At 39.2% G+C, this 16,530-nt stretch overlaps 1 protein-coding gene across 1 annotated transcript; it reads right to left on the bottom strand.

Annotated features, from left to right (window-relative positions):
- Positions 1-1,202: 1,202 nt before the first annotated feature.
- LOC139712297 (Ig-like V-type domain-containing protein FAM187A) lies at positions 1,203-16,226 on the bottom strand. Its single transcript, XM_071624136.1, has 7 exons — positions 16,157-16,226; positions 15,121-15,270; positions 10,137-10,217; positions 4,820-4,877; positions 4,197-4,390; positions 3,346-3,372; positions 1,203-1,309 (listed from the first exon to the last, which is right to left on the bottom strand). Exons 1-7 carry the CDS (start codon positions 16,224-16,226, stop codon positions 1,203-1,205), a joined length of 687 nt encoding a protein of 228 aa, XP_071480237.1.
- Between the last annotated feature and the right edge of the window lie 304 nt (positions 16,227-16,530).

The raw sequence follows: 16,530 nt of genomic DNA, 5'->3' as shown, positions 1-16,530 counted from the left end.
TTTTCAATGGAGAATAATTAAGCAGATCTGAATGACGCAACCTACGCACAAAATAAAACACAATGTAATCAACTGGAGCGATATAGTGTCTGTGAAGTCAGAACGGGGAGTCAGAATTCTCTGCAACATTAGCGAGTAGATTATGATAGCTATCAATGACTGACGCCCTCTTTGGTTGAAATTCAACCGTTCCTTTCCTCTCAATTCTACGAATACTGTCAAGTACGAGGGGAAAGTCATTCGTGCATTCCCCCTGCCGACATGCTAATCGGCAATCAATTCATTTAAAAAGACCTACATAAATGTGAAATTCAAAGGTAACGTGTCCATTTATGACAAGCTATGTTATGTTTCGTCACTGAAGATGTCTGTTAGTTATTTCATGCATACGCAGATGTAACGCTGATACTTAAATGGCACAATGATATTATATTTCCGTGTTGTTGTTTTTTTGTTATTGTAAATCATCTAACAATAATTATACAAATGTACGGCATGAAGCAATGACTGATACGTGTGAGTCATGTTTGATTGGATGTATCAAATGAATAAATTATTTTATTACAAGTATCAATCGTGTGATATATCAAATCCTTTATGACGTCGGTGTTGAGTGACGCATTGAGGTTGATTACAGTAATTTCATTGAAGAGCTCTGCGTAGTTTTAACATGACATCTGTTGCTCTGGCAAACTGGTAATTTCTGAGAAATAACGTTCTCCCACCCACCCCTCAATATTACATAAAATCAAAACCCCCAATTATTGCAGGGTATAATTGCAGTTACCACGGCAACAACCAAGCACAACCAGTGAGTTTGATCGGTGCTGTAACGATTACACATCTTTGATAAAAGCCGAGCAAGCAAGTGAGCCAGGTCTCAGAGTTGGATCTGAATGTCACTAACACCCATTGGCTGATGATAGTCTTTGGCACGCGGCTGGCACCGCGCCCATTGGACAGCTAGTTCTCGGCGTCCCCAATAATTGTACAAACATCCATCTTTTAATAGCTATGATATCGAATCGTTCACGCATTTTGCCACGATACATCGATACACCGGGCAGGGTGTCTGCTTCCTCACATCCTCGAGTGTTTCTTGATGAGTTGAAGACGACGAGCAACAAAGATACGATGGAAGTACACATGTATGTTAACGAACGAGATTCTCGCGCTACTGATGGGGGAAAATTCCAAAGGTTTTACTGGATCGTCTGGAGATTTCGGTTCCGACAGACTCCGAACAGAATGTAAAACACCAATAAAAACGTTAGTACCATCCCGACGTACATGGCGTTTCCTTCCATATCTGTAAAGAAAGAAAAAAAAATGGCACGGGCTGTTAGAATCTGCGATGGGCATTTGACTGCGGGAATTCAGACTTCCCTACCAACCCCTCCCCCCCCCCCCCCACACACACACACACACACATATCTGCCCATCTTTATCTGGTAATACATACACTATAGCCTGAATTCACGAAGGTGGTACAATCTTTGTCCATGGTTTAAACCATGGACAAACGTATGGGGCGCCAAGTGTCGCATGGCCTATTTCGTTACGAAATCAGTCATTTCGTCGACGAAATTGATCATTTCGTTGTATGGGACGCCAAGTGTCGCATGATCTATTTCGTTACGAAATCAGTCATTTTGTCGACGAAATTGATCATTTCGTTCGATCTTTGTACAATCTTTGTCCATGGTTTAAACCATGGACAAAGATTGTACCACCTTCGTGAATTCGGGCCTTTAAGTTTCAAGAAAATACATTTGGTATTGCATATATGGGGGAAATAGTGAAATTCCGAGAATTTGTCCATGACCTTTGATCCGTGACCTTAAGCATGTACACCCAAAAGATGATGAACATAACTTCTTCCATTCATACATACATAATCATGCCAAGTTTCATTAGGATACCTCAAACGGTTTTGAAGTTACGCCGTCAACAAGATTACGGACGGAAAGACGGACGGACGGACGGACAACCCGAAAACATAATGCCTTCGGCGGCACTTCGTGGCGGAGGCATAAAAATGCCTACAAACTCACTAAAACCATGCTAAAACGCAGGATTCTTTGGGTTCCGCCACAGATCACCGTCCCCTTCCCCATCACACACACACATACACACATCACAAAATTTTTCAGCTGTCCTGATTATAGTATGGTAGACTGGAATGGAAATCTCAACTGGCACCTTGCGGTTCAAAATGACAAAGTGACATCGATGCACTGCAATATGAAACTAAATTCATCAAAATATGGATGAAATCATTAAAAGGCACAGAAAAAAACCCGGTACAAACCTAAAGTTGCATTTTCAGCAGGTCTTTTGATTTGACCTATTCGGTTTTGTTGAACATTCAACAAGAGTCAAGCAAATATATGTGGTATGTTGTATGATCCAATCATGGAAGCAATCAAAATAGTTAATGTGAATACACTCTAGTAAAGGTATCTTGTTCACGATAAGAACATTTGTCGCACCTCCTCTAATATACAGAGCTTAAGATTTTCGAGACGCAGACGTTCAAAGGAAAAAGACTTGGGTACAATATGCTCATAGAGATCGACCTCGCGTCCTTTGAGTTTGCCCGGTCGGTTTTGGGCTATTTTTGTGTCCGCTCAAATTCACACCGCAGAGAGATAACTTGATGGAATTATTCTATGTTGGGGGGGGGGGCGCCATTTTACTTGTACATAATAATTATTACTGTACCGTATGTCCCCCCCCCCCCGAAAAAAAAATACAACTGAACCCTCCTCAACGATAACTTTAAAAATAGTGAATCAATCCAAATACGATTTCAAGGTATATGAAACTATAACTCATTGCCGAACACATCTTACAGAAAACCCCATTCGATTTGCTTCAGTGGTCAAAGAGAAATGAGGAATTTTGTAGAGCATGTCAGGAATCTCTTCCCTCCAAGTTCTGTCTATTGTGTTCACACATAAATATGCAGTTCCAAGAGCATCCAAGTGCTAAACTTGGAAGAATCAGACTCATGACATGCTTTACAACAATCCACATTTCTCTGTGACCGCCTAACCAAATTGAATGGGGGTTTTCTGCAAAATAGAGCTAAGATGTTATATTTTAAGGCCCTGAAGTAGCATTTAGACGGTTTAATCATATTGGGTTTAATCAATGCGAAAATCCGATTGTATTTTTTTTTTTTTTGGGGGGGGGGGGACATACATGTACTGTATAGGATTGAGTCCTCGCTTAATTTAAAGTTATACTTTGCAACACGACGCAGGGAGAGTGGAGAACAGCCAAAGCAATGTCCGCGTCGCAAAGCTAAAGCTCCCCACTGGGATTTGAAAGAGAGCCTACCTTTGTCAACCTTTGGTACTTCAACAACTGCGGAAAGAGGAAAAAAGAATCAAAAGGAAAGTGTTCATTTTTTTTTTTATTATTATTATGAAAGGACCCGGTACAGCAAAGCTTGCTTCCAACTATCTTTTCAATTCAATTCAATTCAATTTATTTGCACATATCTGATAAAAAAAGACAGTTACGTTGTACATCACAGCATACAATCACAAAGGCAAATGAGAAATATACAAAACATAGGCTTTATATCAAGAGAAGTGGAGGAATAAACATAGGCTTAGATCAGCCTTTCAGGGTTAATCCCCAAGAAATATATTCAACTATACATGGACAAGACAAAACACATATCATCTGTAAACAACATCATTAACAGCTTTTCTATTCAAATCCAGCGTGTCTGTCAACATTACAGGTACAATGTACTTATATCGAGGCTGCTATGATCAAGACAGAGCTGAGATACCTCGGCTCTTCAGTATTGAAAATGAAACCGGGAGTGTAAAGTACGTGTCCTGTCTAGACACTTTCGAAAGGTCTGTAACTTCGATCCTGATGCCAAAATGTCTCTGTAAACAATTGAAATCTTCTTATACTCTATCGCGAATATAGAAAAAGTGAACTTCAACATGAGCTATGATGTCATGTCGTTGATTTTGAGCGTGTCTTTGATGTAGCATCGAGGTTTTCAATGAGGTATTTCCTCAGCGAGATGTAAGATAGCTCGGAAAAATTCATGGGAATGCCCACATGAGGGCGGTAAAGCAATTTCAAAGAACTGAACACGATGGTCGTAATTTCCACCGTCATTTACTTCGCCTGAACCTCGAAACTTTCAAAGACAGGTTGCAAACCTTTGATCATGACCACAGCGAGTTTCTCATCCTGGAACCAGCAGGTGAAGTTACCGGCGTCAGAACGTTTCACATCGTCGATCCTCAGACGGCTCAACCCATCAATCCACACTCGACCGTTTGACTTCAACAACTCCACCTGACTGAGCGAGATCGAACCGTTCGTCCATCGCACCCCGTGGGTCACTCCAGCTCTGTAAGGGGGTAGTCGAATGATCAAATTCAATTAAATCAGCGTTTCAAAAAAAGAAATCATATTCACATTATAATGTTGAAAAAAAAAAGATTTACAGCTGAATATGTGCTACCTAGCCATATTCTCAGATAGAAATGAAACAAACAAATATTACATTTCCATGAATACGAAAGTAAGCTGTTTACATTAGCTATTGTAGTTGTTGTTGTTGTTGGTGGTGGTGTTTTTTTGTTTGTTTTTTGTTTTTTTGAGGGGTTACACCTTAAGTAAATTCTCTCTGTGTTAACACACCTATCTTGGTTAAGCATGATCACCGATGGCCAGGTCAGTTAACCGTCCTCTTGACTCAATCAAAGTATATACAGAGAAGCTAGAAAGTAAAAATCGACACCAAGACTTCGTACATAGTGAGTAAAATCGTACTTACTCAGGACAGACCAGCTCTGCGTTGTCTCCGATGTTTTCATAGTAAACGCGTCGTTTAACTGGAATATACGACAGTAATACCACGATGTCATGAGAGTATATTCCCTATATAGTGGAGCGGCATAGCCGAACAATTGTGCATTTTGTGATAAAAGCACCAAATTTCGTACACAGGTTGACAACCACGTTCTGATTAAATTTAGATATTGGGCCATCGTAAACAGCGCCCTCAACGTCCATGGCAGCCATTTTTCAAAATGGCTGCCATAAATGCCATGTTTTCGTAAAATTTGCTAAGTTTAGGAGAGAAAAGTCAATAAGATTTTGGTTACAAATGGGAAATTACATTCAGAAGAAATCTAGATATCGGGCCATCGGAAATAGCGCCCTCAACGGCCATGGCAGCCATTTTTTCAAAATGGCCGCCATAAATGTCATTTTTTCAAAATATTTGTTAACCTCAGAAGGGAAAGCCAGTAAGATTTTGCACAAAAGTGGGAAATTACATTCAAAATGAATTTAAACATTTGGCCATTGTTAATGGCGCCCTCAACGTCCATGACAGACATTTTTCAAAATGGCTGTCTTATGTGCCACTTTTTCGATGATTTTGCAAATTTCAGATGGGAAAGGTTAATAGGATTTTGCTCATAAATGTTAATTACATTCAAAATAAATCTAGATATTGGGCCATCGGAAATTGCGCCCTCAACGGCCATGGTAGCCATTTTTTTTCAAAATGGCCGCCATAAATGCCTTTTTATGTTAAAGAATGCAAATTTCAGAAGAGAAAGCCATTTTTTTTTTCTTTTTTGCAAACAAGCGGGAAATTACATCCAATTTAAATACAGAAACTGGGCAATTGAAAATTGTGCTCTCAGTGGCTATGGCAGCCATTTTTTTTTTAATGGGCACCATAAGTGCCACTTTTTCATTTTAAAAGATGCTAATTTCGAAAGGAAAAGTCAATGAAATTTTGGTTATAGAAGGGAAATGACATTTGAAATATATCTCGATATTGGGCCATCGGAAATTGCGCTCTCAACGGTCATGATAATGATAATGATAATGAATAACATTTATATAGCGCTTAATACTGATGTTTCTAAGCGCATTGATCCGGATCATGACAGCCATTTTTTCAAAATGGCCGCCATAAATGCTATATTTTTGAAAAGATTTACTAAAATCAGAAGGGAAAGCCGACGAGATTTTGCAAACAGGTGGGAAATTACATTCAAAAGTAAACTTATTGGGCCATTGCAAATTTCCCCCTCAATGGCCATTCCAGCCATTTTTCAAAATGGCCACCATGAATGTCTTTTTTCGTAAAGTGTTGCAGACGTCAATCAGAATTTCCACAAAGGCGAAAAATTACATTCAAACTGAATTTGATAATAGGCCATCCAAAAGTGCACCCTCAACAGCCATAGCAGCCAAGTTTCAAAACAGCTGCCATGGATGCCCTCCCCCCTTTTTTTTGGCCAAAATTTGCTGATGTCAGAAGGAAAAGTCAATAAGACTGTGCAAACAAGTTGAAAATTATGCTCAAAAATAAATTTAAGTATAAGGTCTTCTTAGAAGGCGCCCTCAAGGGCCATGCTGACCGCCATGAATGTCTGTTTCTTTTTTTTTTAAGATTTGCTAATCTAAGAGAGAAAATTAATGAAATTTGTACATATGTTGAAAATCATATTCAAAAGAAAATAATATATGAGGTCATTACAAATGGCACCATCAACGACCATGTTAGCCATTTTCCAAATGGCCACAATAGATGCTATTTATTTCTTGAAAATATGATAATGCCAGAAGAAGACAATACAATTTCTTGTGCAAATTGACAAAAGACATTCAAATAAATTAAAGTTTTAATTTGAATTTGAATTTTGAAATGAAGATATTGAGCCACCATTTAAACATCATCCACACACTCCTTGCTTTTTCCAGGAGAAAGCAATAGCATACTGCTAAACAGCCATTATATCTAATGCAATCTGGTGTTCAAAGAAATTTAAATTTAAAAAAAGGTTTCATCAATGGGTTAGTTCTAAATTCATGTTTTCAGTTTGGTTCTAATTGCAGTATTTCGCGTGTGATGGCTAACAGTATGGATATCAAAGGTATGTGTTTTTATGGAAGCACAGCAAGTAAATTAACTTTTTTTCATAAAAAGAAAAGGCCATTTTTTCGTATCTGTCTTGAAATATTTAGGAAGTTACATTTTAGAATAGATACACGTCATATTTCAAATTCTTTAATGTGTCTGTGAGTATTCTACTGTCTTCTTCTGAAGTAAAGCAAATTTTCAAGACAAAAAAAGAAGAAGAGTGTATTGTAGCCAATTTGACAAATAGCTGAAATAACCATTGAGAACACAGCTTATGATGGCTCAATGTCTAAACTTCTTTGTATGTAATTGTCAACTTGCGCAAAAAAAAAATGTTTATTTTCTTCTTCCGGCATTAGGACATCTTCACAAAAGAAAAATGGCATCTATGACAGCCATTTTGGAAAATGGCTGCATTTACTGTTATTAGCATTTTTTTTTTCTCTTTTTGAAAATTTGCGAAGGAACAATTTGTAGAGTTAATGCAATCTAGATATATTGTTTGATTTTAAGCATGATTTTTCAATTTATGTACACATTTGTTGACTTTTCTTTCTGAAATTACCATTTTTTAAAAAACAAAATGATTATGACAATGGCAGCCATTTTGGAACATGGCTGCCATGGCCGTTGAGGGCAGTATTATAATAATCTGATACAAATATTTATTTCTAACATAATTTTCAAACTGTGTGCAAAATCTTTTTGACTTTGCCTTTTGTGAAATCAGGAAATAAAAAATAATGGAATCCATGGTGGCCAATTTGAAAAATGGCTGCAATGGCCATTGAGGGCGCTATTTACAATAATGTAATAAATAAGCGCAAGATATATTTCAAACAACATTTTTTAATTGATTGCAAGATCTTATTGACTTTTCCTTCTAGAATAAGTAAATTCAGAGAAAAAGGTGGTATTTATGGCAGCCAATTTTAAACATGGCCGCCATTGGCGTTGAGGGCGCAATTTGCGATGGACCAACATCTAAATCTATTTTAAATGTTATATCCCACTCGTTTGCAAAATCTTATTGATTTTCCCTTCTGAAATTTGTAAAATTTTACGAAAACTGGCATTTATGGCGGCCATTTTGAAAAAATGGCTGCCATGGCCGTTGAGAGCGCAGTTTGCGATGGCCTAATATCTAAATTTATCTTAAATGTTATTTCCCACTTGTTTGCAAAATCTTATTGATTTTCCCTTCTGAAATTCGTAAAATTTTACGAAAACTGGCATTTATGGCGGCCATTTTGAAAAAAATGGCTGCTATGGCCGTTGAGGGCGCTATTCACGATGGCCCAATATCTGAATTCATTTTGAATATCATTTCCCACTCGTTTGCAAAATCTTACTGATTTTCCCTTCTGAAATTTTCAATTTTTCGCGAAAAATGGCATTTATGGCGGCCATTTTGAAAAATCCCTGCCATGGCCGTTGAGGGCGTAATTTGCGGTGGACCAGTATCTAGATTTATTTTGAATGTTATTTCCCACTCGTTTGCTAAATCTTATTGATTTTCCCTTCTGAAATTTGTAAATTTTTACGAAAAATGGCATTTATGGCGGCCATTTTGGAAAATGGCTGCCATGGCCGCTGAGGGCGCTATTTACGATGGCCCAATATCTGAATTTATTTCAAATGTCATATTCAACATTTGTGCAAAATTTGGTGCTTTTATCATAAAATGCACAATTCCTCTAATTTTTCAAGCTATGCCGCTCCACTAATATAAGTTATAAAGAAATAAGAGATTCACGCGTGTACATATCAGTGTATTCAATATTTGGAATCCAGCTTGCGCCAAGTATAGTTTTTGCTATGACGGATAAGTTTGCTCAAGCTCTCTGATTTTCAGCAACACACATTCTTTTATAAAGATATGCACAGAACGTGAATAGATGACAGCTCAGTATACCTGCCTATTCGACAACATCTCGTCCAGGTGAAGAAGTTGATTCTTGACGTTATCATCTGAGAATAATGCGGAGTTTTGTTCATGTTCAAAACTTTTCTAAATGTTAGAAAATAATGATAATTGTTGAATCACCTAACGTCTATCGACTATCTCTCTAATTGTTTCTTTACCTTTTCAAAGACGCACAATTTCTTTGTCGAGTTGCATCGCTTACAATGGCAATAATGTCCGTTTTTGCATACTTGGAAATCCTCAATTAAGACTTTTTTTTTTTACTTTTTCTTTCCCGTTTTTTACCAATACCCCTATAAAACATTCATATTTCTGTCTCAGTGAGGCGCTGACTTCAGTCCTCATTCTTATTTTGTTTTGTTTCATTTTGGTTATTTACATAGAGTAAGTCTTGGTTCTACCTATTTTCACCGGGACTGTTGTATAGGAGATTCGTCACTCCCAAGGTTGTCTATTACGAAAGTCCCAAATTAAGAATGCACAATTTGTTATTCGTTGCAGTTGTTTTGTGCCGAGTTATTTGCAGGGGGCGGAAATGGTATTTCAGTTTAAGAAGAAGAAGACAAAGGGGAAAAGGGAGACGGTCTTCTCCTAATAGCAAAACATTCGACAATCAACTTTGAAGAGAAGAAGTTGATCATTTATGTTAGAAACGGAGCCGGACAACTTTCTTTTTTCTCGTTCTTAAGCTTGAAGGAACTCAGATGCTCCTGTGTTGGAACACCTTCAGCTTTCATTTATTTCGAATATGAAATAAGGCTCGTTATTCCGAAGGTCGTATATAACATCCGAAAACAAAACAAAAAAGAAAAATGAGGGCGTACTTTAACCACAGGAGGGATCATTGTAGAGTATAATGATATCAGATTATGGCTTTATTTTCGATAAATATGTGCACTGATGTTCTATTTCGTCTTTCTTAATTGAATTAAGTATTACTGTCAGCTAATCTATTTCTCTCTTCTCCCTCCTATATCTGTTTAGTTTCAATTCATTCTGCAAGTTGTTTTTTTTTTTCATTTTGCTTATCTACATTTTCCATTTCTCTTTTTTTTTGGGGGGGGGGCAGCGATTGCATTGCGTAAATAAAGCTTGATTAAAGTACTTTTTTGCGTTTGAAAATACACACGTATTATCAGAATGTTATGTTATGTCTTGTTATACCAGTCCAATTGTCAAGGTTGCAACAAGCCAAACAATAAACAAATAATTATATAGTAAGGCCGCCTCTCGGATTACTATCGTCGTAATCATGAAGACAAAAAAAAAAAAAGCGCTCACCAAGTTGCGGCAGCGTTGGGATTCCTTCAGATAGAGCGTATGTGCGAACTAATTGCTGGGTTCCTCTCGGTCTTGGCTTGGCTGCGGGAAGAAACCAGGGACAGAGAATATTTCGAAATGTCACGACAGGAGCTCAACTTATACCGTAAAACTCCGTAAACACTAACGCCTGTTCTCTCATTGTCTTTACATGACTCACTGTTGGCCAGCAGATGATCGCCAAAGGTGGCTTGAAAATGACCGAAATGGCAAATATCGTATAATATGCAAATTTCGCGTGTTTGTCATTCATTTTTAAAGTACACGTTCTGACAGTGTCCCACATATTATAATAGCAAAAATTCCTCTTTGGGAACCTGCTCGAAAAAAAAGCATCATCATAATGGCAGCCTACAGTATAAATAAGTGGCTAATTCGCTCTTACTCTCATCACACAAGTCTAAATTTGGAAATTGTATAGTCGAGAAAAGTTCATCATCTTATAGAACGTATTATTTCTGTGGCACAAAATGTATATAACTGAATTAAAGGTGTGAAAAGGCACCAGCCCTGTTGCTATTTTGGCAACATAACAAAGGAGCAGTAAAAATAATTTAAATGTTATACTGAGTAATTCATTCAATGCTTGTGTAACCTTGGTGCATGGCGTGCCGTTATATTGCTTGTAGTTATGTTTCAGGCCATAATCGTATCATAAATATCACAGTCAAAAATTTGTTGCTATGGGAGCATAGTCGGAAAATATTCGAGCATGTTTAGTAACACTGATGCTGTCTTATCACATGTGAGCACTTTCATTTCATGTAAACAACGTACTGTTGTTCAGATTCAGAATGATGAACAATACAGAACACCTGGGTGACACTGGTTTGGCATAACATTTTCATTGATTTCATGCTGCCATTCTCCGTATAATTTCACCATGATTGTTGACTTTTTCCTCTATCTAGAAATACACTGAGTATTTGTTTTCCCCCTTTTAACCATTCCGGTTGATGGAACTGAAATCACTGGTATCATGCTAGTATCTTAGTCACGTTTTCAGGGCAGCATTTAGATGATCAGACTCTATCGAGAAAATCGGGGCAATGGACACAAAAAGTTTTGACCAACTCCATGCGTTGTCCTGTCCATATGGGAACCTTACGCAAAATCGTGATGTCACAGTAGAATGATACAAATAAAATGTACAAGCAATACAATTTAATAAACCAATCATGTTCCTAAGGCATTGAAAGAACATTCGACCTATCTCCTCCGCAGAGCACGGAGAATAATCATTTGCCGTAACATAATCTCAGTAACAGATCAAGGGAATATATGTTTTCCATAAAATTGTAAAATTCGTATAAAGTTTTGTTTTAATTTAATCTGTTTTGAATGTAAACGTATTGAATGGGGAGGAGCTGCAGGGGCGTCACCAGCTTTTTTTCAAGGGGGTGCGTTTTGGCACTAAATGATTACGAGATTTTTTGGACAGACATTTGGAATATAGGAAGCTCTCAATCCCTTGACTTTTACTGTTTTTTGAGGGAAACCAAATGGGGAAAGGGCACCGGCGCGGCGTAGCTAGGATTTCATCTTGGGGGGGGGGGGGGGGGGGGGTGTTAGTATGTGAGGGAGTGAGCAAGGGTGGGGAGGGTGTGGAAGTGCCGGAGGGGGTTGTACCCCCTATAAATGGATTATGGAATGACGGTGTGATACGACAAATTACTGGCCGCGATATCAGGAGAATGGCATAACAACTACATGCGAGCGAGCGGAGCGAGCGAGCTTGAAAATTTTGACATTTTACAGTTCAAAAACTGCCGTTTGTAGCCATATTTTTTTGCTTTGTAAATTAAGGGGGGGGGGGCGCACCGAGCGCAACTGCTGGCAATTACTGGCAGCAACATCAGGTGAATGGCATAATAATCAAATGCGAGCGAGCGAAGAGAGCGAGCTTGGAAATTTTGACATTTTACAGTCCAAAAACTGCCATTTGAAGCCATATTTTTTCGCTTTGGAAATAAAGGAGGGGTGGGGGCGCAACGGGCGCAACTGCCGGTAATTACTGGCAGCAACATCAGGAGAACTGCATAACAATTAAATGCGAGCGAGCGAGCGAGCGAGCTTGAAAATTTAGACATTTTACAGTCCAAAAACTGCCGTTTGGTATTAGCCATATTTTTTTTGCTTTGGAAATTACGGGGGGGGGGGGCGGGGCGCACCGAGCGGAACTGCTGGCAATTACTGGCAGCAACATCAGGTGAACTGCATAACGATTACATGTGAGCGAGCGAAGAGAGCGAGCTTGAAAATTTTACATTTTACAGTCCAAAAACTGCTGTTCTTAGCCACATTTTTTCGCTTTGGAAATTAAGGGGGGGGGCGCACCGGGCGCAACTGCAAGCAATTACTGGCAGCAACATCAGGTGAATTGCATAACGATTAAATGCGAGCGAGCGAAGAGAGCGAGCTTGAAAATTTTGAAATTTTACACTTACAGTAAGAAAAACTGCCGTTTGTAGCTACATTTTTTCGCTTTGGAAATTAAGGGGGGGGGGGGGGCGCACCAGGCGTAACTGCTGACAATTACTGGCAGTAACATCAGAAGAATGGAATAAAGATTAAATGCGAGCGAGCTTGAAAATTTTGACATTTTACAGTAAAAAAACTGCCATTTGAAGCTATAGCTTTTTTGCTTTCGAAATTAAGAGGGCGCACCGGGCGCAACTGCTGGCAATTACTGGCAGCAATATCAGGAGAATTTAAATGCGAGAGAGCGGAGCGAGCGAGCTTGAAAATTTTGGCATTCTCACAGTCCCCAAACTGCCGATTAATTGTAGCTATATTTTTTCGCTTTGGAAATTAAGGGGGGGGGCGCACCAGGTGCAACTGCCGGCAAGTACTGGCAGCAACTTCAGGAAAATGGCATTACGACTAAATGCGAGCGAGCGAAGCGAGCGAGCTTGAAAATGTTGACATTTTACTGTCAAAAAACTGCCGTTTGAAGCTATATTATTTTTTTTTCGCTTTGGAAATTAAAGGGGGGGGGGGACGCCCGGTGCGCCCCCTCCCCCTGGATCCGCCACTGGTAGTCAAGGGTGTGGGTTTATGTTCATGACTGGGAGAGGTGTGACCAGCGAGGTGGCGTCGAAGTGACCAAGCCGGGGAAGGACGTCCAAAATCTGCACTTTAGAGCATCCCCTAAACTAATTGGGTGTGTTTGTTTGTGTGTGTGTATTATATACATGGAAAAATTAGGAATTAGCCCTGGTCAAGTCTTTTTATTGGCAATGCAAGACATTTCTATATAGACTAGTATGTAAAGCAACACTGCAAAATCAATGATCTAGCTTTGATATAACGAAGCGTAAGGTACAAAGGTGTACATTCTACATCACATTGCGCAACATTGTTCGGATGTACTGAGTACACTGCGCACATCCTGCTTATATGCAGAATGCCAACCAGGAATCACGCTGAATCACAATCTTTTGTCGGGTCCGGGCTTTTTTAACAATGTTTCACACTATATACCTATTTAATTATGGTTAAAAGAAATCATAGAAAAATATCTTATTTCTTGGTCACCCTTTCGTTCAAAAGCAGTTTACTAACACTTGAATTACTATTTCGGTAAGTCTTTTTTTTTTTGTTACCAGCGGATTGGGAGGTGGGCGCACTGCTTTTGGGTGAAATAATTGGACAGATTTTCTTGAATTCTAACAAAAAAGCAAGAAAATCTTTTCATCGCGGGAATTATGATTATGTGGGGTGGGGCAAATGGTGCGGTTGCCTTCCAATGTTTTTATGGGGGCAACATTGTTGTTTTCTTTCAAAAGCAAGAAAATCGTCTCATTTCGGGAATTATCAATTAGGGGGGGGGGGTAAAATTAAAATATGCTTGCCCCTCCATTATTTTTATGGGGGTAACTTTTGTTTTTCTGTCAAAAAAAAAAGATAAGAAAATCTTCCCGTCTCTGGAGTTATGGAGGGGGGGGGGGTGGGCAAAATGATATGCTTGCCCCTCCATTTTTTTTTATTTTTTTATTTTTTTATGGGGCTAAGGCTCGCTCTTGGGCTGGCAATATGGATTGGTCAGAAGTAACGTACATAGACCCTACATACTTGTAAGTAGCACACGTACATGCAAACGTGTATAAGTGCTCCGTATCGTACGGATGTATACGGTCGACACTGTAGAATACTAGTAGATATGTATAAAATCAGTGCTGCCAGAACCAGGGGTGCGAATTGTTTTTGCCGACGATTTTTTTTTTTTTTTTTTTTTTTTTGTCCCTGGTGCAAAATATAAAAAAAAAAGAATAGAAAAGAATGATTATTTAGCGTCCGGCGTTGAGGCCGCTCGCAGACTGATTTTTTTTTTAAATTTTTTTTAAAGGATCTGAAGGGGGGTGGTTCGCACCCAACGCACCCCCCCCCCCCCCCCCCCCCTGGTGACGCCCATGAGCTAGATGTACAGCCCCTTGTCCCCAGCTACCCCCCCCCCCCCCTCTCCACCACCACCACCACCACTAGCGTAGTTGCATGCTAGGGTTGCACATGGGGATTTCCCGCGGAGGGGAATCCCATTGGGGTGAACGGGGCCCGGACTATGATGGGGGGAATCTCGAAGGCGAAATAAGAAATCCGGAGGAGGTTGAGTGAAATATCGGGAGATAATGGTCACAAGTTCTGTAATATGTCTTCGTTTAGCTTGTATTGTCGATCCAAGTAATAGTTATGATGATTATTATATCTTTTCATCTCATTTGTTTTAATTTTCCAACAAAAAAGCATACACAATCATAAACACAAATTATTTTTCTAAATACAAAGAAGTTCAAATATTTGCGTAAGCACGCGAACTATTTTATGATAAGGTAACAAGCTTTAAACAAATTCATATAGAAATGATTTACGTTTTATCAAATCATGGATTATTTAAGTATAGGCTGTTGTAAATGGTTAGCCATGCAGTGACGATCCGCAAACTCACGTGGACAAGGCTGACGACAGGCTCCCACCATTTTTTCGTCTTTTCTCTGGGAAATCGAGTACTTGGACCTCTCGCTGTACGGAACGACGTTGGATCGGCACGGTACGCCGCGGGGGAACTCGTGCAGACGGGTCCGGGCGAAGCACAGACCTGTAACAGAGTATACAATGAGGAACCATGATAACGTTGTAAACTCATGCGCCCAGTTTCTAAACGTTTATGTTTTTGTAGTTTGGCATAACTAATCAGAAAGCATTCTAGAAATTTAGAAAGTTCTCCATTTCTATTTTTATTTTTTCGTTTTCCGATTGTGTCCTGCAAGTCATACGTTCGATGGTAGGCCTGTATATGCTTACAGATACTAGTATAGATGTCGGTATTATAGTCTTGATTAAACTGAGTTGAAGCATGGTTGAAGTATAGTTTGTTTTACGTTGTTACGAATTCAAGAAGCACTGAATGCTTATAGATGAATGCATGGAGGAAAGCAACCACGGGCCCGACGGCAATCACAAGAAAGTCTCCTCCGAAGGCCACCGGGCCTTGCATGGGACTTACTGCTACGAAAGGACTCGAACCAGCGACCTAAAGTTTGATAGTGATCGAGTTCAAGACGTTATTGGTTCATGATGAGAAAAGTAAGGTCTTTGTCGAATAATGACGCACGACGAAAAAACAAAAATAACTAACAAACAAATTAAGGATTATTCCGGAAATTAAAACTAGACACACACACACACACACACACACACACACACACAAAATTCAACGATAAATCCGCAAGACGACACTGACTAAGTTTCATCCTGAATTAATTGTATCCAATATCTTTACCTATCTTATTATGTCAAACTGATAGGACTAAGTCTATATTTCAAGTCTCTCCCAAAGGTGCTCTGAAAGTTTGCAATGGCATGTGGACGTAGCAAAAGATCACTGTATCACATTTTGAAATAAGATTCGTCTAGACGATTATTGTCATCATTTCACAAGCACTTTTCAGCAAGTGAATCTGAGGTTCTGCTGACTGACTCACCAAGCCTGACCCGCTCCCCCGGCTCGCCGCAGTGGTTGCATCCGCTCCACGACCCCCACTCCGTGAACATCATCACCTTGTTCGTCTCGTTTGCTGCGCCGGAAGTCAACAATGCATTCGGGTTAAACAGATCCCGCGGGAATAACATCGAAAGAAAAATAATACTCTATACTGTCTTTTTAGAAATAAACTTACTCATTCTGCGTCCCGATGCATTAAAGCAGTGATCATTAAACAGACACATATACGCAAACGCTTACACACAAAAAACAGATATACACACAAACAAACACACACACAAACAAACAAACAAACAAACAAACAAACAAACAAACAGACGAACAAGCAATGAAACAACGAAACCAGATCAAAAT

Source organism: Diadema antillarum, unplaced genomic scaffold, assembly GCF_040938485.1.
Source record: "Diadema antillarum isolate AM-2024a unplaced genomic scaffold, OU_Dant_1.0 seq00001788_RagTag, whole genome shotgun sequence".
Classification (NCBI taxonomy): domain Eukaryota; kingdom Metazoa; phylum Echinodermata; class Echinoidea; order Diadematoida; family Diadematidae; genus Diadema; species Diadema antillarum.
The sequence above is the reverse complement of the archived record's forward strand: the minus strand, read 5'-3'. Positions and strand labels throughout refer to the sequence as shown.